Source organism: Bicyclus anynana, chromosome 11 (assembly GCF_947172395.1).
Source record: "Bicyclus anynana chromosome 11, ilBicAnyn1.1, whole genome shotgun sequence".
NCBI lineage: Eukaryota > Metazoa > Arthropoda > Insecta > Lepidoptera > Nymphalidae > Bicyclus > Bicyclus anynana.
Window position 1 is genome coordinate 2,770,776 of NC_069093.1, and position 19,518 is coordinate 2,790,293.

At 32.4% G+C, this 19,518-nt stretch overlaps 4 protein-coding genes across 5 annotated transcripts; 2 read left to right on the plus strand and 2 right to left on the minus strand.

The window, feature by feature from the left end:
• Positions 1–49: 49 nt before the first annotated feature.
• On the minus strand, positions 50–3,642 carry LOC112049527 (thymidylate kinase). Its single transcript, XM_024087460.2, has 6 exons — positions 3,363–3,642; positions 3,161–3,261; positions 2,568–2,715; positions 1,675–1,792; positions 1,054–1,140; positions 50–735 (listed from the first exon to the last, which is right to left on the minus strand). The coding sequence occupies exons 1-6, from the start codon at positions 3,439–3,441 to the stop codon at positions 642–644; spliced, it is 627 nt and encodes a 208-aa protein (XP_023943228.2). The 5' UTR covers positions 3,442–3,642; the 3' UTR covers positions 50–641.
• Positions 3,643–3,843: 201 nt separating this feature from the next.
• LOC112049526 (DNA fragmentation factor subunit beta) lies at positions 3,844–14,380 on the plus strand. Its single transcript, XM_024087457.2, has 4 exons — positions 3,844–4,069; positions 4,285–4,417; positions 5,225–5,413; positions 7,046–14,380. Exons 1-4 carry the CDS (start codon positions 3,965–3,967, stop codon positions 7,678–7,680), a joined length of 1,062 nt encoding a protein of 353 aa, XP_023943225.2. The 5' UTR covers positions 3,844–3,964; the 3' UTR covers positions 7,681–14,380.
• Positions 14,381–14,868: 488 nt separating this feature from the next.
• Positions 14,869–17,536, minus strand: LOC112049518 (ribosome biogenesis regulatory protein homolog). Its single transcript, XM_024087447.2, has 5 exons — positions 17,318–17,536; positions 16,758–17,036; positions 16,316–16,535; positions 15,340–15,602; positions 14,869–15,097 (listed from the first exon to the last, which is right to left on the minus strand). Exons 1-5 carry the CDS (start codon positions 17,464–17,466, stop codon positions 14,953–14,955), a joined length of 1,056 nt encoding a protein of 351 aa, XP_023943215.2. The 5' UTR covers positions 17,467–17,536; the 3' UTR covers positions 14,869–14,952.
• Positions 17,537–17,905: 369 nt separating this feature from the next.
• Positions 17,906–19,396, plus strand: LOC112049519 (INO80 complex subunit C). Of its 2 annotated transcripts, none has more exons than XM_024087448.2 (3): positions 17,906–17,990; positions 18,152–18,324; positions 18,888–19,396. In XM_024087448.2, the coding sequence occupies exons 2-3, from the start codon at positions 18,177–18,179 to the stop codon at positions 19,085–19,087; spliced, it is 348 nt and encodes a 115-aa protein (XP_023943216.1). In that variant the 5' UTR covers positions 17,906–17,990; positions 18,152–18,176; the 3' UTR covers positions 19,088–19,396. The 2 variants fall into 2 exon arrangements, with proteins under 2 accessions (XP_023943216.1, XP_052740081.1); XM_052884121.1 differs by having other exon boundaries at positions 17,944–18,085.
• Positions 19,397–19,518: the final 122 nt, after the last annotated feature.

The window sequence follows — 19,518 nt, forward strand, 5'->3', positions numbered from 1 at the left end:
ATCAAAGCTTGACAACTTTGTTCGTAACATTCCCGAAGGTCCGCGCGGGCCGGGGGGCGTGTAGTGATAAATGAAAAATCCACGACTGATGCACCTCACTTCCCCGCACCCACGATTTCACACCCGCGCAGTATTTTCCCTCGTCGCCCGCATATCATGGGAGTGTCATCAACGAACTTTCCAGACTTATTATTATTATTGGGTCAATAGCGGAGCCTGTTGAAGCTAAATGGAAACTCGTCGCGGGAGCTATTAGTTTATTAGGTGAAGTAATAAGAATAATATAAGCTTTTTTTGAAGTACTTCAATTATTCCAGATTTTGGAATTCTGCAGATTACGTCATTTCATTCAAAATGGAGATATTTAACAACATTCAAATGTTAATCTGCCGCGAACTCGCGAAATCCAAAAGCCCCTACAGAGCTCCCATTACAATATTTTAAGAGAAATCCAAGTTTTTTTACATAAATCTAGAATATAGTTTTTTTAAACTATTATGATTGTCGGTGTGATTTGTAAATGCAGTTTTTTTGAATTTTAAAACAAATAAAATTGTGGTGTGCGTATTAATTTTTCCAAAAATTTAAATTACTATACTCTTGTAGTCTCTCTCATTGTTTCTACTTGTATGCTACAGTGGCTATAACCATATTTTTTCGATTGGTTTGCTTCCAACATTTTCTACAATAGATTTTATTTTTTGTAGCAACTCATCTTGTATTATCTCCATGGACCTGTAATGATAATTATAAAAAAAAACACATAAAGAATATAATAACCATAGTTTGTTAGGGGCATTTCACTTTTTTGTGATTCATACACTAAATTTAATCTTTATAATTAAATATCCATATGATAATTTGTTTTAAAAATGTCATGTACATAGTTTAATTGTTCACTATTTTGCTTAATACGAAAGAAGTTGTTGCTAATGTAACAAATAAAAAAATTGTCCTGCAGTTCCATCCATCCATTGCATACCATCGAGTAACAAACCAACGTACATCCTCACAAAGTTTCGCAATAATAATATTAGTAGGCAGTAAGTTTACCTGCTAGCATCCAACACTTCCCAGTTGTCTTCTTTCAGCTGCATAAATGTATCGGCTACTTTTTTTTGGAAATCTAGCACTTCGTACCTGTAAATGATTGCTTTTTTAAAATGTGTATCAACCCAAACACAATTCTTTCTTTCTTTTTCCTCCGTCAGCTGGAGATCATAATCAGACTGCTTAGTGTGTCAAACGACAAAAATTAACATTTGAAGTAACAATTTTTTCATTATAGCCAATTAATTAATGTAGAGATGTAGAGTCCTTTTCATAAAAGAAGTCCCGCGGCTAAAACCTGAACTAGTCGGGGGGGGGGGGGGGGGCAGAGGTCATATACACTGGGCCATGAAATGTATATGTAGCCCAGTGTATATGACCTCTGCCTCCTATTCCAGAGGGTGTGGGTTCGAATCTAGTCCGGGGCATGCACCTCTAACTTTTCAGTTGTGTGCATTTTAGAATATTAAACCTGAGAATTTTCTTTACACTCTGCAGGTGTGAAGTCTGCCAGTCCGCATTGGGCCAGCGTGGTGGACTATTGGCCTAACCTGGATAACCCTTTTATGGGTTGATAATGATGATAATGACATTCATCTTTCTTTTATAATTAGTATATTTTACCTTTCAGTTCCAAAGCCATTCCTCTTTTGAGCACTCTCTAGTGACAAATTGAGGAAGAACACTTTATCAGGCTTTGGCAGACCTGCATCTGGTGCCTTGCACCAATTTATATCCAGTCCTGGAATTATTTATAAAGAGAATTTTCAAAATTTGTTAATAAATAAATTATGAAGTTATAAACATGAAAAAAAGTTTTGAAGAACTTTCTCCTTTTTTAATGTCAGTAAAAAATTAAAATAGCGATGGTTAAGCCCTAATTACTGCGTGGTTAAAAAGAATCAAAATCAAATTTGAAAGTGGGAGTGGAGTGTGGAGTTTTTGGGAGTGAACCAACTTTTTGCTTAGTAGGAAGACTCTTTCTCTTCCTACTAAAAAAAGCTGGTTAACATTATAAAAATAGAAAGAAAGATCTTTTTTAAGTAATGCCACATTTTCTAAAATAGGTTTAACATTTTTTTTTTATTCATAATATTGAAAAGAGCAGATTTAATTTTAACAGTTGACTCAATCACATCAATTATTTCTAAAAATCAAATCTTGCTAAAAAACTAAGGCAATAGGCATAACTAAGCCAATCGTGAATAAGATGTGTGGTTTCCAATTTGTGTAGCATACTTCATTAAATTTCTTATGAGGAAAGCTTTAGTATAACATAGCCCAACTCAAGATTCCAACCCAGGACATCATGATCTGAACCTACACTGTCTAACCAATGGACCAACAAGACAGTTCAGTTATGCATTTCAACAGATATATCTTAGGTCTAGGAGATATTTAAATCATTACCACTACTGTTCATGAAAAGTTGGTTTTGGTTTTTACATATTGTAATACAATATGTAAAAACCAAAAAACCTTGAAAGGCCAAGGTTTTTTGGTTTTAAGTTCCTCACCTTTAGCAGCAGAATAGGCAACGCCAGAGAAGCAATACCGGTCCACAATGACTGTGGTGCCATTTTCTAGCATCTTGGTCAAGTTGTTGGCTACTTCCCAACGGTTGGCCGAGAATAATAGGTGAACAGCTTCATTAGGTAACTCTTTCTGGAAAATAATTGAGATTCATGTGAAGTTAAATGTTTAGCACAGCCTTTTCCATCAGGTGGGTTAAAAAAAAATACTGGGTCGCAGCAATATGGAGGTAATGCTGCAGCTATAAATAAGTACTAGGAGTACGATTTTATTTCTTGACTAACGAGACAATAATGATCGCACAAGCAAATTGTAGATATTACGGGTCCAAAACTTTTACTTTTCTTGTTCTTTGTAAAATATAAAAGCTTTAAGTTTACTGACCAAATAAAAATATTTTTCTTTCTTTCTTTCTTTCAAAAACTAAAGTGATTACAGTAAAATAAAGTTTGGGAGACGTTGGTTTAGCAGATTGTTACACTGTGCTACCTGCTCTCTGTACAGTGCTATAAATTTATGGTATATTAATTATGAATACAACAAGCAGAGTATGAAGGAACAGACCTTTGATACTTACTTTTGATGAAATATAACTGTTGATTAGTTTTCCAATTTCTGTTGTCCTATTTGGAAAGTTTGTGTACTCAGCTGGTATATCTCTGCTACACAGACTTTCAACTGTAATTAATTGATTTGATAATAACAATAATATCTTTTAAGTTAACAACAAAAATGGCAGTATTTTTTCTTTCGATCTCAGGCTAATCGGGCTTACTCACCCAATTTTTTACACTGCGTGGTCTTCCCGGTTCTATCCACACCTTCGATAACTATGAAAGCTCCTCGTTTCATAACCATTATGATTTTCAAAACTATAAATGAATGGGTAACTTTAGAAGTGTTAGATTAGAGTTATTTTACTGTCCTGGGCCTGGGAATTATAAATATTATTTCAATTTGCTTTCCTTTACACAAAAGATAGTTGTACCAATAGTAAATAGTAATAACTTTTTAAGTTTTTAGTTTTTTTATCTAATGACATTTGCCGAAGCCCGAATCGCCGATTTACCGCGAAAAAAACATAAACATATCACAGAAATTACACCAAACGCAAACATCACATTTTTATAATGAATGCCGTACACACCGTGCTTGGACTATAGTTTATTGTCTATGGACTCGGCCCACCCTTCGTTCGTCAATAAAGTTTTTATCTGTGGTTACATTGTACAACTCGCGCAAAAAGTGACATTCGAAACCGGAAGTAAGTACTAAGTAGTGTACTTGTACTTGGGGGAATTGAAGTCGGCTCGTTTTATGTTCTTTGTTTTTATTGTTCTGCATTATTTAAATAGTAAAATTATATAAAACGCAATAAAATATGAAAACTGGATATAAAGTGACAGATGTGAAAAGGGCGAAGAAAATCGGAGTGGCCGCGGAGAACCTGAGCGAACTTATTGAGAAATCGCGCAAAAAGTTAGGTGTAAGTAATATTTAAGTTTTACTACAAATTTAAAGGTGGAGTTCATAATAAATATTTAATTGAAAAAAAATCATATTTTAGATGTGGTTTTATTCATGAAAAGGTGTATTTGTCCTTATGCGTTTTATACAGGTCAAGGCTATGTCCCTTGACCTATTTCTGGTACCCGTGACCCGATTCCCGTGACCCAAATCTAACGTACGTACGGTTTTTAGTTCAATGTCAGCGCGGAATGCCGGCTCTACGTGGCGGAGGACGGCACACAGGTGGACGACGATGAATACCTGAACACTCTGCCTCCACAGACTCTGTTCATCTTATTGCTGAACTCAGAAAAAATGGTAACTGGTATGTTGTATCGCTAACCTTGTTTTTTTTTTTTTAAAAAGAATATTTGCCAAGTTTGAAACTTTCCCTTTTATTTTAAGGCTCCTCATATAGGAATCCTATTTTTATTTGATTTAAATGAATTGAACCCAACAAACACTGTTAATCCAAATTTTGTCAGCATGGTTAGTTAAAGCTGGACATCCTCTGTCCTTTATTGAGATAAGGTCCTAGCAAATAAATTAAGGGAGCTATGAAATATGTTGATGTAGTCATCTGATTAATATCCATATAGATCTAAACATTGCCATAAATGTTTCAACCAAATCCCCTGGCATGTAGTGGACTATTAAAATTAGTTTGCTGCTGAATACAGTAAAAGCTCTTTATTCACATTTTCACTTGCGGATTAAAAAATTGCATCCCAATTCCTATATTTGTGGCTAAATATTTCGTTATTCGCGGATCTGACTGACGAAACTGATGTAAAATCTACAAATTTAAACTTTAACTTGCAAGTACTTGAAATTGCAAATGGATGGTTTAAGAATGCCACTGCTTAAAATAACTCTGAATGGAAGCTTTAAAAAATGTCAAGCAAGAAAAAATTTCAAAATTCTTCAATACATTGAAGAATCAACCCATGAACATATCCCATAGAATCCCATATAAAATATTCACGGTTTCTGTATTTGCGACACATTTAGAGAACACATCCCCTGTGAATAATGAGCTTTTATTGTACTGTATAAGTTTGCATTTGTTCTTACTTGATCCCACCAATGAAAACTAATTTCAAAACTATTTGTGTTTGCACATTGGTTTTAGACTTCGACCACTACTACAGCATGATACTCACACACAAGAAGGATTATATTGACACAGGCAAGGCTGCTAAAGAGTTCCTCAGTGAGAATCTCTCTGAAAAGTTCAAAGTCTTCCAGAGGTACATCTCGGCAGCTAATGATGCTAAAACTATGCTTAGTGAGAGGACACAAGATCCAGAGTGGTTTGCAGGTAAATTGTATAATTTTTATTTTTAATAGAATAGCAGCAATGTTTTTTATTTATATGACAAATATTCCCATTGAAAAAAGTGTCAACTAGCCTATTGGAGGACCAAAAGGCTAGTTGACACTTCTTTAAATGGCCATTCTTAAACCTTCATTTTACGACATCATTAAGTACATTTACTATTACATTAATTTTTTTTATTCATTTGCCAAAATTTGCAAGTAGAAAGTTCAAATTTGCAGATTTTATGCCGCGAATACAGAAATTGAGTCACAATTATTTAATCCGCGAATAGTGAAAACGCAAATAAGAAACTTTTACTGTAAATTAAAAAATATATTGGTAAAAGGTTGCCCAAAAAATTCTTGGCCAAACTATTATTAATTATCATTAATAACAGTTTGCCAAGGAGTTCTTGAGGCAACCTGCTCGCAATATATTTCTAACACCTTAATTTTGATATAAAATACTTCATCCAATAAACAGATGGTTTCTCATTTAGACTACTTCCATTAAAACTTGGCTCCAAGCCAAGAGCCCAAATTTTTATCATTATCTAAATAATAATTTTCAAAAGCATGAGTATCTCATATCAAACTGTGCAGAAAGAATGATGTAGGCACACTTTGCTCTTTCATAATTGAGTTAAACAAGCTTCAATCAATATTCGCAATGTAGGTCAAGGTCTCACTCAGTGTACTGCACAAGGATGAATAAATACGTCACGGAAAATGCTTACACAAGCAAAGTAACGCTAAGCACTACTTTGCTTGTGTAGACTGGGAAGCAATGGCAACACTTATTCAAACTTTTTATTTCACATAGGTATCCCAGTGTTTTAGTCACGTTGATTTATGCAATTAAGTAATCATACCAGGAATTATATTAAAGATATTGTGATTAAAGGAGGTATTTTTGTTTATTTTCGTAAATTTTGCGAATTGCGTAAATTTTGGGTTCGTCTTAATCAGATTCAGACCAATCGCCAATCTAAATCCCAAAGAAGCATAAACATATATCGCGATCTTTTTTACGTGGATCATACCCGTACCATTAATGCATTTAAATGAAATATAAACATAATGTGATCTTTTTTACGAAGAGCCTACCGGTACCATTAATGGAATTAAATAGTGCGATCTTTTTTACGTGGATCCTACTATTACCATTAACGCAATTAGATGAAATATTGAAATAGCACGATCTTTTTTACATTAATCCTTGTACCATTAATGGAATTAAATGACATAGCGCGATCTTTTTTACGTGTTAACGTACCGGTACCATTAATGGAATTAAATGACATAGCGCGATCTTTTTTACGTGTTCACGTACCAGTACCATTAATAGACTTAAAACAAATATAGTTATAGCGCGATCTTTTTTACGAGGAGCCTACCGGTACCATTAATGGAATTAAATGACATAGCGCGATCTTTTTTACGAGGAGCCTACCGGTACCATTAATGGAATTAAATGACATAGCGCGATCTTTTTTACGAGGAGCCTACCGGTACTATTAATGGAATTAAATGAAATATAAACATAGAGCGATTTTATAGCTTGAACCTCATAAACGGATAGTCTAACCAACCAACGAGGCAGTCTCTGATAGTAACAACGTTTAATTTTTAGGACTAGAACCATCGGAAAAAACGAAAGAGCAGTCGATGTCGAAACGAGTCAAGGAGCGCATGAGGGGCTACTACTACAAGACAAAATCGGCGCTGCAGTCCTCTGAAATGTACGTACGCTCAAACAACGCGCGCGGTAAGAAACTGATAGACCAGTTCCTATTAGACTTACGGAAAATACTCGAAACCAACAAATATAATGCAGGCTACTTCAATAGAAAGGATAAGGTTGTGCGCATATGTGACGAAAATGGATCGTTTCAATGCGGTGGTCTGTGGAATAAAAGCAAATGTAGCTACGAAGACCACGTGATAAACCCATACAGGAGTCGCGAGGAACGAATTATATTCCAAACATGGAATTTGGATCATAAAATTGAACTGTCACGTTCGATCACTCCGAACATTTTGAAAGCTATCGAGAGGCTTGCGAACGGACAGGTCAAGTGTATATCGTGTGAGAGGGACTCAACCCAGGGTTTTATTGAAACTGATAGATATTATTTACAGATTTTCACTCGCGAAAACCTGAAATTGGTTCACATAGTCTGTCACCATAAAGGCAAGCATGAAGCGCAGTCAAATTTGTATACAGTTTGTGGAAAATGTTACAGTGGCCAAAGTATAGAATACTAGACACATAAGGTAGGGCTGCCACTCTTAACGTAAAACATAGTACCGTAATATAAAATATATATTACGATACTTTGGCAATATATTAACTAAATATATTTTATTTACTATTGTCTGATAAATTATAGAAAAGAACTGAGTATTTCTATGTTTCACTCGGTAATTCTACTGACCTGGGTTAATTTACCTAAATATTCTTAGTAGTAATATTAATAGTGGATGAAATCACTAATTATGTTTTGAATTCTTTTGAAATTTACTATTAGACATAATCCTTAAAAATAGTGGCAACCCTAACTAGAAGCTTCAAACCATGAAATAAATAATCGCATCAATAATATTTAACTTTATTTTTTACATTACATTGCTTTTTTTTTAATTATTTTACAATTATCATTCTTTTTGTACAATATTTTGGTATTAAATTAATACACAAGTATTTTTTATGAAGTTGGTTGCAAAATAATTGTATTATTAAATGGAATTTAGGTATACATTGGATTTAAATTTTTTATAACGCTTGTGTCTTCTATTTTTATCATTCTATAGTTTTTTGTTTTATTTTATTTGATGAAATTATATTTATTTACTAAAACTATCAAAATAATCAAAATAGACGGTACTTTATCAAAATAAGTGACTTACTCAAACCACTTTTGTCTATACTTAATTCAATATTTATGCTCTTCTTGTTTACAATAACATATTTACTGTATTAAATTTGTCGAAAAATATAATTATATTTTTTGATCTTCTAACTTTTATATCTCAATGCTTAATGTTGCTACGAGTATATTATGTAAGTAAATTTAGTTTTTATACACTGTTATAAGTTATCTAATATAAATATATGTACATACTGAAAGTATGAGTTATTGTTAAAATTTTAATTATAATGTTATTGCTATATCTGCCAAATGAAGGAATTATCTTTCGTGTGGTAAAGCGACTAGCGAGAGAAGTACGATATAAGCTCCTTATTCTCGGAGGATACGTTCTGTAAATGAATACAGAATACGCGAATATGGAGTATCCGTGAGTGTTTTTATTATAGAATTATAGAATATAATTTTATTTTCTCACCCAAGAACGTATCCTCTATAGGGTATACGTTGGTATACCCTTTAAGTAATAAAATAAAAAACAAAAAACAATTATTAAAGTTTTTGGCCAAATTTTGTAATTTTTTCTTGCTTATCAGTTTTTAAAAGTTTCTTTAATTCAGGCTGACATTCAGAAGTTGTATTCTTCAAACTTCATTTTATTTCGTCACATTTACTATTACATTTTATTTTTTTATTACACACGCAATCAAGGCAAAATTTGCAAGTGCAAAGTAAATTTACAAATTTTATGCCATTTTCTGCATCCATATCTGCGAATAACGAATTATATAGCCGTAAATAAAAAAAAGGTAAAAGGTATTTTTAATCCGCAAATAGTGAAAACGCGAATAAAGGAAGAGCGAATAAGGAGCTTTTACTGTATAGGCGGCCATAAGTCCGCCCTCTGTTGTCATGCCGGACATTTTGCCTAATTACATGCATGTGCGCAACCTGTGACGTCACTGCCATGCAGTTGATTTAATCAACAAGAGCGGGGCGGAGAGTAGAGCCTCCGATGATAAATATAACTCTATTTATAACTTAGTTGTCGGCATATAATTCGTTAACTCGAACGTTAGATAACAAAAGCCACCACATTTGTATGACGCATATAAAAATGTCAAATATAATCTTGGTTGGATTAATTTTCCAAAAAACATTCCAGATTTCTAAAATAGGTAACTCAGCTAGTTATTTTAGGAATGTAATAGCTATTTTTGAAAGGATACCGTTTTTTTCTTGGATTTGAATAGTTTTTTCTATAAATGTCTTGTGTTTGTCCACTATTATTTATTCTGTGGTTTCACTTAATAATTCTATGTTAATATAATCATAAGGATTCTACAAATGTAGTGAAAATGTGTTCATATGAACCCTTAGAAATTAATTAAATAGGTCTATCTGTGTTCTTCATCAGTGTTCTTATACCTACCTATCTATTCTTGTGTGTGACGAGGGTAGGTACTTATTGTTGATACGATTGTACTTATATCTGTGTGTTGTTGCGAGAATAATCTAAATCTATAGATTTCTAAACTGATAAATCTCATACTCAGAGATACTGAAGACACTTGCTTCGCCGGCCAAGACATCCCAATTTCTTACATGAAATAATTATTGTCTACATATGTTCGTTTGCGATATGTGTCGCTATTTCTTTCGTCGAGAGAGTGGCATTTTGATTTAGTATCTATGAGTTGACAATAATATAAATGTAATTCTCTCGTCACGAGATGTGTCGTTGACGCTTCATAAACCTCATCGGTCCGAATGCCTCCTTAGCCGAAGTTCGAGCCTCATAAGATAGGAGACACCCCTAGAGATTACTCTACTAGCCCTGGGGTCGATTCGCAGAGGTGCGCTTGCTTAAACGAGACGCTATACTTATATCGAGTAAAGCTTCGCAGCTAGCTGTTCAGCTAGTTTTACGGTGCGATGTCTTTTTGGATGCAAACTTAAACACACTTTCTGGTGAAGTTTCAATGGTTTTATTTTTTTTTTCTTCTAAAAAAATATAGCCGTCTGCTTCTCCTCTCCATACAAGTGGTGCTGGCAAAACTTATCCATCATTATCATTATCAGCCGATGGACGTCCATTGGCATTGGCCTCTTGCATGGAGAACTTATCCAATATTAATAATTTGTTCTTGATTTAGAGCTACAAGCTAAGATATATTTATTTTGTTTCTTATCTACAGTTAAACGATTTCCTATTTTCGTATCTAATTATATGAAATTAAGACATCTACCAAATCTAACAAAGTGGAATTCCCTAACTTCTATAACTTGAAAGGAGTTTTCAAGTGGAAGTTAATTAAAAATACACATTAGTGTTTGCGTTTTTGCTATAATAAGAGCAACGTAGCAATATGCCAAACTAAACTAAAATTAAAAAAAAAACATAATAATAATAGTAGCCTTCAAAAGTAGTGATTATAATGTTAAAAATTATAATATATTAAAATAATTATAAGGAATAAAACTATTTTTTTCTATTCCATAATTGATCTCCTCTACCCTTTTAGTGGATTAGAATTTAAGTAAATAGTTATATATATAAATAATAATTAGAGTTACTTAGTAGTTAATCACTTAGTGAAATCTGCGTGCCATATAAGAGAGAAAGAAGAAGCAAACTAGTCGAAGTTCTAAATAATTAAAAGATCAAATACCCGACTACCTAAAGAGAAATGTACAATTGAGACGAATCAGAGAACTGTAAGGTCGAAGAAAATTTCTTAACAAATTATAGGACATAACAAATCATTTTCTTAAAAATAAAGTTACCTTTGTGCCAAAAAATTGAAAAAAATCTAATAGGCTAAGAGGTGTGTGGTGACCCCCTGACTGGCATATCGAGCCGTCGGTCCCGTCCAAGCATCTAGCATATTATGCCTATGCCATTGGAGCAGCAGTAGATAAGGGTCCAAATAATAATCAAATACTCTCTCCTGTAAAGAGAGGGCCTGACCTTGTATTAAGCAATCAAAAAAGTATGATGATAATTAAATGACATAAGCTCGAACAACATAAGTGTAGTCGGATAAAAATCAAATGATCGCGATCGACTTCTCTTCTGTATGGTATGCAGAAGATAGGAATGGAATTATCGTTGAAGCAAAATGTATATAATTTAAATATACCTATATTTTTTTACTGTACTTAGCGCCAAAACATTGGAAAGCCAGACATTTGTCATTTTATAAAACTGAAAGTTGGTTTAGCTCATCATTGTTGGGTTTTGTTTTTATTCTTGGTATCTGCGACCAGTCGTTAGACTATACGCAGGCCAGTTGAGTAAAAAAAATCATAGTTACTTGTATGTATGGAAATAAAGAAAACTCAGTTGCCAAATAATGCAATTATTTAGCTTCATGTCAAGTCTTTGCCAAATATTTACCCTTGAGGGTTTTTATAATACATATTATCCCAACTAAAATATAAAAAAAATAAGGACCTGTTACCCCAAAATCACCATTCCAAACTACATAGTAGTCTACAGTGCTTACTTAAGATAATCGGTAGTGTCTTAATGGTATGTCTGACAAACATTCCGTTTTTATCAAATAACGAAAGTCAGGCTCACAAAGTATAAGTGTTTAGCGGAAATGTATTCCTATCTATTAATAGTTAGAGGTTTTGTAAATGAGTTTCTATTCAAATTATACTATGAATATCATACGCACATATATAATTTAACTCCTATAAATCTTTAAAAATAAGGACGTTTAACGAGTTGTTTTTTTATGGGTTAAATATTTTTACATGATTTTTATCTAAGACAACCTTTACAACCAAACTAATGTTGTGTATATAATATGTTTATTTATATTTATAACTGCACATGAAATTGATATGAAATGATGGAAAATTTTAAAATTAATTGTATGCAAGTATCATCAAACCTCAATTTATAACAGGGTTATAGATAGCTGTTAGTTGTAAGCTTAGTTTTTCACTCAGTTTAATTTATTCCTGGACTTAACCTAGACTTAAAATAAATACCTACTATGTTATTTGTTTTTTATTTTGAAGCATTTGTTTGATGGTGGTCAAGTTCGCAGAATTCGTATTATATATTATAGTAAAAGTATATTCGTAAAAGAATGGCTTGATTTTTTTTTCTATAAGGTGCTTTGGGATAATCAAGGAAATGTGGAAATATTTTGAAATTTACGAATAACTTCTAAACCCTGACAATATTTTTACATTATAATACCTTATTGTAATAGTAAATGCCAACGATTTGATGTTGTTGAATGCCTATACTTTTTTTTTCAAATACTTTTGTTTTATAATATCTCGGAAGATACGCCAAATATTTGTGAATTTAGAACAAACATACAATAAGATAAATAACCGACTGAGCCACAGTGTAGTGTGGCATGGGTTTTACTTGTAAATTATATTCATCTAAGAAATTACATATAATTAACGTTCTTCCCGAAAATCGGAATTGATTTAATATATGAAATATTATTTTACTCTATCTCATATTAATTAGTTTTCTATGAAATTATAAATGGTGCTGGTCCTCCAAATGTAAATGTATGTATGTGTCTTGTTCCCTAATAAACATCTAAAAATAACCTCCCGCAGTGAATGTGTTTAAATTAATTAGGTTCATAATATTTATATATTTTTTAGTGTTATAAACCAGTAACCTACTATTTCTTTAATAATGGGAATAAAATTAAATGTAACACTGTGGGTACAAAGTGACGAATATCAATCAAAGAGCTATTTTACGATGTTATTTACGAAAAAAAATATATAACTCTACGTAATATATTAATACAATTATTATAATGTTTAGATATTTATTTTAATTATGTTTTTATATTATTAACTGTTGATGTTTAGGTACAAATAAAAAACAGATTTAATTATTTTAAAAAATCACTGACTGACATTTTAAGAATGTATTATTTTGATTTAATATAAAAATCAAAATGTTTATATTTAGCGTAGATAAATGTGTATAGAAATAAATTCATATTTAAATCAGAGTAATCTAGAGGTTTTTGCGATAAATAATAGATATAAAGTTCGGCCGCTCAGAGGTTGCGTTTGAGACAGGTCGTGCGAATGGGACCAACGTAGGTATTCAATTATTACAATTGCCTCGTTTTATATATCTCTCTCTAATATTACATCGCCCATTCGATCACGACCTGTCAGAAACGCAATCACTGAGCGGCCGGACTTTAGTAGGACGCTTCCATTATTAAAGCTTTAGTGTTTGTGTGTAGTGCGATAGAGAAAGAAATAATTTTAAATGCATGATACCTATGTTTACGAATTTAAATTATGTACTTCTAAGTACCTATATTATTAAAAAAAAATGTATTCTTAATAATCTCTGAAAAAAATTGATATTTTAAGCCTACAATCCTTATTTTAATGTTATATTATTATGGATTATTGACAAAAAAATTAAGTTATTATTTTGGAGCAAAAATTTTATAATTACAAATATTCTGGGGTAACTAAGGAAATGGTGATATTCTTGAGTTTACGGATATCTAAGATTAAGCCAGACAATATTTTTTTTAAACATGTTTGAAGTTGAAAAAAGCTATTTTAAGAAGTCTTAATTGGTTGGTTTCTTAGATATTCGCACGGAATGTAACCATTTTATTAATCATCCCAAAAGTGTCTAAGTTGGTTTTTAGCTAAAAAATATAAATAGATTCTAAATTCATCTTTTGTTAAATGAACTGTAAATTTGCATTGATTCATTGAGAGCAATGAATCGTAAATATATTTTTCATTATTTTATGTGCATTTCTTTTGTGTTTCAATTTATCAAATATTGTATTATATACTCAGAGATAATTATCCGCCCAATTAAAATATACTCGCGTTATCATATTAAAGAGGGCGGATAATTGCCTCTGAGTATATTTGATAATTACACTATTTCGCTGATGTATGAAATTTGATATTCGCAATAATCAAAGATTGATTAGAATAGTTACATTCTGTGTAGCTAGTAATAGATCTTATACAGTATTGACATTATTACCTTCTCCATTATATTATAATCGTGTAAAAGTATATCATTAAAGTTATAAAAATAAAAATATTTTTCCTGATGTCGTTTATTTTATTTTTAGTAGTACTATTACTTTTTTCCAAGTAGGTAGATACCGTTTACTGTAGCTGGTGAACATTTCGACGGCCTTCATTGGCGCAGTGGTATGCGCAGTGGATTTGCAAGACGGAGGTCCTGGGTTTGATCCCCGACTGGGCCAATTGAGGATTTCTTGATTGGTCCAGGTCTGGCTGATGGGAGGCTTGGCCGTGGCTAGTTACCACCCTATCGACAAAGACGTACCGCCAAGCGATTTAGTGTACCGGTACGATATCATGTACCAAAAGGGTGTGGATTTTCATCCTCCTAACAAGTTAGCCTTCCATCTAGATTGCATGGTCAAATGAGATTGTAGTCAAGGGCTTACTTGTAAAGAATTAAAATTAATCCTCTACCATGCTATTATTTCAGCATCAGCAATGTCACTTGACATAATGTGCTTTCGCAGACAAGCTCAAACTTTCATTTACAAAAAATAAAAAAGTCTAGTTGGTTATAAAAATAAATCTTTTTTTATAGTTAGCAATAAAGTATTTAATGTTGAAACATGTTACAAATATACAAAGCTTTAGCTTATCTCCGTTTTCTCCCAGGTGTTTTTTTGCCGGGGTTCCGTTGCCCCTTCCCAGCTTTAGGCTTTTTGGCTGAGAAGTTGGTTTTTCCTTTAGCCTTGCGCGGGCCTTTAGACGGTTTCATGTTCTTTTTCTCTTCTGACCTCCTGCAAAAACAATGATGGAAAATACTATAATCATTTTCTAAACACCTCATATAAGAGAAGAAGCATAAAGATTGCAGATTAACTTTGAACAAAAAAAAAACTTATGTATAATGAAAACTATGAATATCATGCTTATTTTAATAAATTAAAGCACAAGTAATAATTTTTTTTAATAAGCACAATTCAGTAATAATTTTTCAACATATAATCCAATTATAAATTATTACAAGAAGTAAACTTACTGTGTTTGTTCTTCATGAATGTGCTTAGAGACAGCCTTTTCCATGTCAATTTTAGGTCTCTTGTTCAGGATACGGTCTATGAGGTTCAGATTGTTTTCCTTCTCCACCTGAGGTGTGGGTATAGGAGCCTTTCTCTTCCTCTCCTTGCCGGGTATGAGCTCATGGACGCCCTTGCCTCGTGCTTCCTTCTCTTTTGGAAGTTTATCTTGGAATTTGCCCAGAGAAGCAGTTGAAGCTTTCGCCACTACAGCTGCTGTTGATAGCTGACACAAAAGAAGCATCAAATAGCAATTCATATGCATATAAATACAGTATATTGTACTGCATCATCATTAAAATCAAAGAAAAAAATTGTATGCTACTCAACTTTCAAGTTTCAATAATTGTTGATAAATTAACATTATTATAAGGTATATAATAAATTTTTACATAATAGATAATAAATTTTTACAGCCTCAGTGGCACAGTGGTATGTATGGCAGATTTACAAAATGGAGGTCCTGGGTTCGATCCCCGGCTGGGCAGATTAAGGTTTTCTTGATTGATGCAGTGGTAGCCAAGGTACAGAAGAGGTCAATCAATCACAAGAAAGACATGACCGAGGTTTAAAGGAATTGTTTCTAAATTTAGTATAAAGATGCCTTACACAAAATTGAATGTGATAGAGGATGAGTATTAATTGGGACTCTGAAATATAATTTACTGAGGAACAGGCCACAGACAACAAAATTTACAATGTCATGTAAGTAGATGATGTCATTAATATTTCTTCTTAAAGATAGGGAAGTAGATGCATTCAAGTACATGCCAATTCATAGCTTTTGGGGTGGTAATCATTAAATTAATCAAAAAAAATATATTACATCACAGTAAAGAATATGATGTAACATTTATTATTAAATTCTTTTTTGCAAATCAATTGTTTTATCCCATAACTATGAAACTTATTTGGTAGAAGATAATTGCACAAAATTACCTGTGTGGCAGAAGCTTTATCAGAGGTAACTGGCAGTCCCACTCTTGGTATTTTAACTTTTTTGGCTCTTGCAATATTTTTCAATCGCTGAAGCTCATTCTTTGCCACCTTTTCAGATTTCTCACTGGATTTCTTCTCATACATATCAGTCAATGGATCAATATGCTGAGGCACCTCTATGAGCCAATCTTTTTGTTTTTCAGCTGCTGATCTCTTGAACCTAAAATTACATTGAAGGATTTGCAAAATAAAATTGGATTTTTTTAGTATAATAATTATTGTAATTGCTTTAGTAATTCATTGTAATATTTAGTCAAAGTCACAAGTTTTAAACAAAGTCTAATGGCTTTGATTAAGGTTGTATATTACGAAAAAAAAAATTGTCTAACAAAACATAATTTGATGTGATGATGGAGTCCATGTAGATAATAAGTGACCTTACCCATATAGAGGCACCCATTTTTGTAACTGTTCATCCCATTGTAGTTTATCTTTTTTCCTTTTAGTAATACCCTTAGCTTTGGCGAATTCCTGCCATTTTGACAAGGGTTTAGGTTTAGGTACTGGCTTTGATCTTGGAAGCACTGTTTTGGGTGCAGGCAGTCGTACTACGATGGCTTCATCAATCCTCTCTGTAGGCAGTTCCCAGATCTTGTTAAGGAGTAACTGTGCGTTGTCACGTGCCAGGGATTGCAGGTATGTGTCTCTTTCACTGTCTGAACTGATAACAATAGTAATGTTTTAGTATTTTTAATGAAATATAAGTATTTTTGATTATATTAATTAATTATTTTAAAACTTTGAGAGCTTTTGAAGAATAAATTATTGTTTGGCAGAAATACAAACTCCCTTGGAACTTGGGCCTACAGGTGTCTCTACTCGTGTTGTTCTCCCAGCTCTTCCAAATTTGGAAAGATAATTCTACAGTAGATACTGTAATAGATCTGGATTAATATAAAAAAACCTATAATAAGCTTTTGCACGAATATACACAAGTTTTACCTCAGAGATTTTATATCCAAATCATTTGTGTCTGTCGCTAATAAGGTTCCAACATCGATATCTAATTCTAAGTGCTTCTCAACTGTGATAGGCTTGTACTTTTCCGCTTTCTTCTGTTCTCTTTCTAAAATTTCATTAACAATATCCATGATGAAAAATATTAATTGTTTTCAAATAATCTAACCTAACCATAAAATAATAAAACCACACATGAACACGAACTGACAGTTGACACTTATTTGCTTAGTTGACATCATGATAATTGACAAAGTTTCTGTATGATCTGTGCTATGTCTCTGGTTACCGAATATTTTTTTTTCTCCAATAGTCCAATTCATGATTAATAAATTGTACCGACTCGTAAATCTATGATTATTAACCACTTAAGGGTTTTAAAAACTATTCAAATAGTTTTATTTATTAGCTTTGCATAGTGTTTTTATCCTTTTATGAACGTTTGAATAGTTGCTTGTATAATCAATAAGAAGAAGGCAATATTCTATTCCAAGTACTAGAGCTATCCAGATAATATATAAAAAAAAAACTATTCTATGACAGTTGACACCTCTACAATCAAAATAATTAATTTGACGTTTGTGCTTGTGGTCAATCAAAATTTATAGTGATCAAAATTCAAATCAAAACACAAAAGTTCAAAAATCAAATTGTGATTGTGAGTCCAAACTTCAGTCTTCAATGCTTTGAATCTTTATCAATAATTTCAAAATTTAATTGACGAGCTATTAAGTTATATTAATCTTTATACCCGTCCGTGTTCTTATTTTCTTGATATTTTAAAAACACACATCGATTAAATAATTTTCCATATTACAGACCACGTTACTATTTAATTCCTAGAATGACTGGAGAACCAGAGAAACTTCATTGTTTTAAAGTAGAAAATAAGTTTATTGTTAAAAGTGGCTGTAAAAAACGGATGTGGAGATCACTAAAACAAATATTAGCCACTGACAGAGCTTTACCATGGCCCAATGATGCTGTACTATGTAATTATCCAAATTATAAATTTATTGACAATATCATGTATGTGCAGGGTACCTAAATAACTCCTCATCACCATATTAGCCGATGGAAGTCTACTGCAGGACTTCCAAACATCACAATCCTGAGCCGCCTGCATCTAGTGAAACTTTCACTTGATGTCGTGAGTCTACCTGGTGGGGGGTCAACCAACACCTTTCTAGTGCAGGGTCGCAATTCCAGCACCCTGAGACCCCAACGTCCATCAGCTCTTCAAACTATGTGTCCTGCCCTGCTTTAGCTTCTTACTCTTATATGAAATCAACCTAATTATAAAAGAGCCTAATAATTATACAAAAATATATAGATAAAATAGGACAAAGTAACTTGAGTTTTACAGGCTTATAGACATAATAACAATATTAATGTGTAAAGGCTCCTTTGTTCACAAATAAAAAAGGATAGGTTTACAGTAAGGCTGTTTCACATTTTACTTAACAAGTGACAAGTATTTAATATAAAATATCTGGTAATTTACACAACAAAGTTTTAGAGAACAATGAACTTAAATTGAATTTATCTTTTACAGATTATTCAATAAACGCACCACCTACATTTAAACCAACAAAGAAATATTCAGATATATCTGGACTCCCTGCGCCATATGTTGACAGACACTCCAAGTTGTATTATAGTAATGCAGATGAGTTTGCCACAGTGAGAAGTCTACCCATGGACATAACTGCAGGGTATTTACAGCTAAGAGGAGCTACTACCATTGTTGGATAATGTTCATTATAAACAACACTGGGTGATCTAGCAAAAATTGAACTGCCATAGAAAATTACTAAAATTGCTATTAAGAATAAAAGGGTAGGAGGGTGAAAAATAACAAATCTCATTTCTAGTTTCGAAGGAGTGCAACCACAAACTCTGTGGCAAGAGAATAATATGTAATTCTCACACAAAACAATTGATTGGTTTTAATTGGTCTCTAATTAAAGTGTGTAAAATATAAACAATATATTTAATTTTGGATTCAATTCATTATAGAATTCTACTAAATTCTTCAATCACAATAAAGATTTGTCCATTTTATTGAACATTGTTTTATTTCTAGGTAATAAAACTATCTTGACTTACATCAAGTAACGAACATATGTACAAGTACTGTTTAGACTATATTAGTACAGTTTTATTTGAAATTAGAATAGTTTGTT

What these genes read in the sequence shown, in the direction of transcription:
- LOC112049519 (XM_024087448.2), top strand. Translation starts at nt 18,177, where the DNA reads ATGACTGGAGAACCAGAGAAACTTCATTGTTTTAAAGTAGAAAATAAG. An exon ending in GCCCAATGATGCTGTACTAT is followed by an intron (nt 18,325 to 18,887) that starts GTAATTATCCAA and finishes TATCTTTTACAG; the next exon opens with ATTATTCAATAAACGCACCA.
- LOC112049526 (XM_024087457.2), top strand. Translation starts at nt 3,965, where the DNA reads ATGAAAACTGGATATAAAGTGACAGATGTGAAAAGGGCGAAGAAAATC. An exon ending in CTCAGAAAAAATGGTAACTG is followed by an intron (nt 4,418 to 5,224) that starts GTATGTTGTATC and finishes CATTGGTTTTAG; the next exon opens with ACTTCGACCACTACTACAGC. An exon ending in AGATCCAGAGTGGTTTGCAG is followed by an intron (nt 5,414 to 7,045) that starts GTAAATTGTATA and finishes TTTAATTTTTAG; the next exon opens with GACTAGAACCATCGGAAAAA.
- LOC112049527 (XM_024087460.2), bottom strand. Translation starts at nt 3,441, where the DNA reads ATGGTTATGAAACGAGGAGCTTTCATAGTTATCGAAGGTGTGGATAGA. An exon ending in CACGCAGTGTAAAAAATTGG is followed by an intron (nt 3,262 to 3,362) that starts GTGAGTAAGCCC and finishes AATTAATTACAG; the next exon opens with TTGAAAGTCTGTGTAGCAGA. An exon ending in AATGGCTTTGGAACTGAAAG is followed by an intron (nt 1,141 to 1,674) that starts GTAAAATATACT and finishes AATCATTTACAG; the next exon opens with GTACGAAGTGCTAGATTTCC.
- LOC112049518 (XM_024087447.2), bottom strand. Translation starts at nt 17,466, where the DNA reads ATGGATATTGTTAATGAAATTTTAGAAAGAGAACAGAAGAAAGCGGAA. An exon ending in AAATGGGTGCCTCTATATGG is followed by an intron (nt 16,536 to 16,757) that starts GTAAGGTCACTT and finishes ATGTAATTTTAG; the next exon opens with GTTCAAGAGATCAGCAGCTG. An exon ending in ATAAAGCTTCTGCCACACAG is followed by an intron (nt 15,603 to 16,315) that starts GTAATTTTGTGC and finishes CTTTTGTGTCAG; the next exon opens with CTATCAACAGCAGCTGTAGT.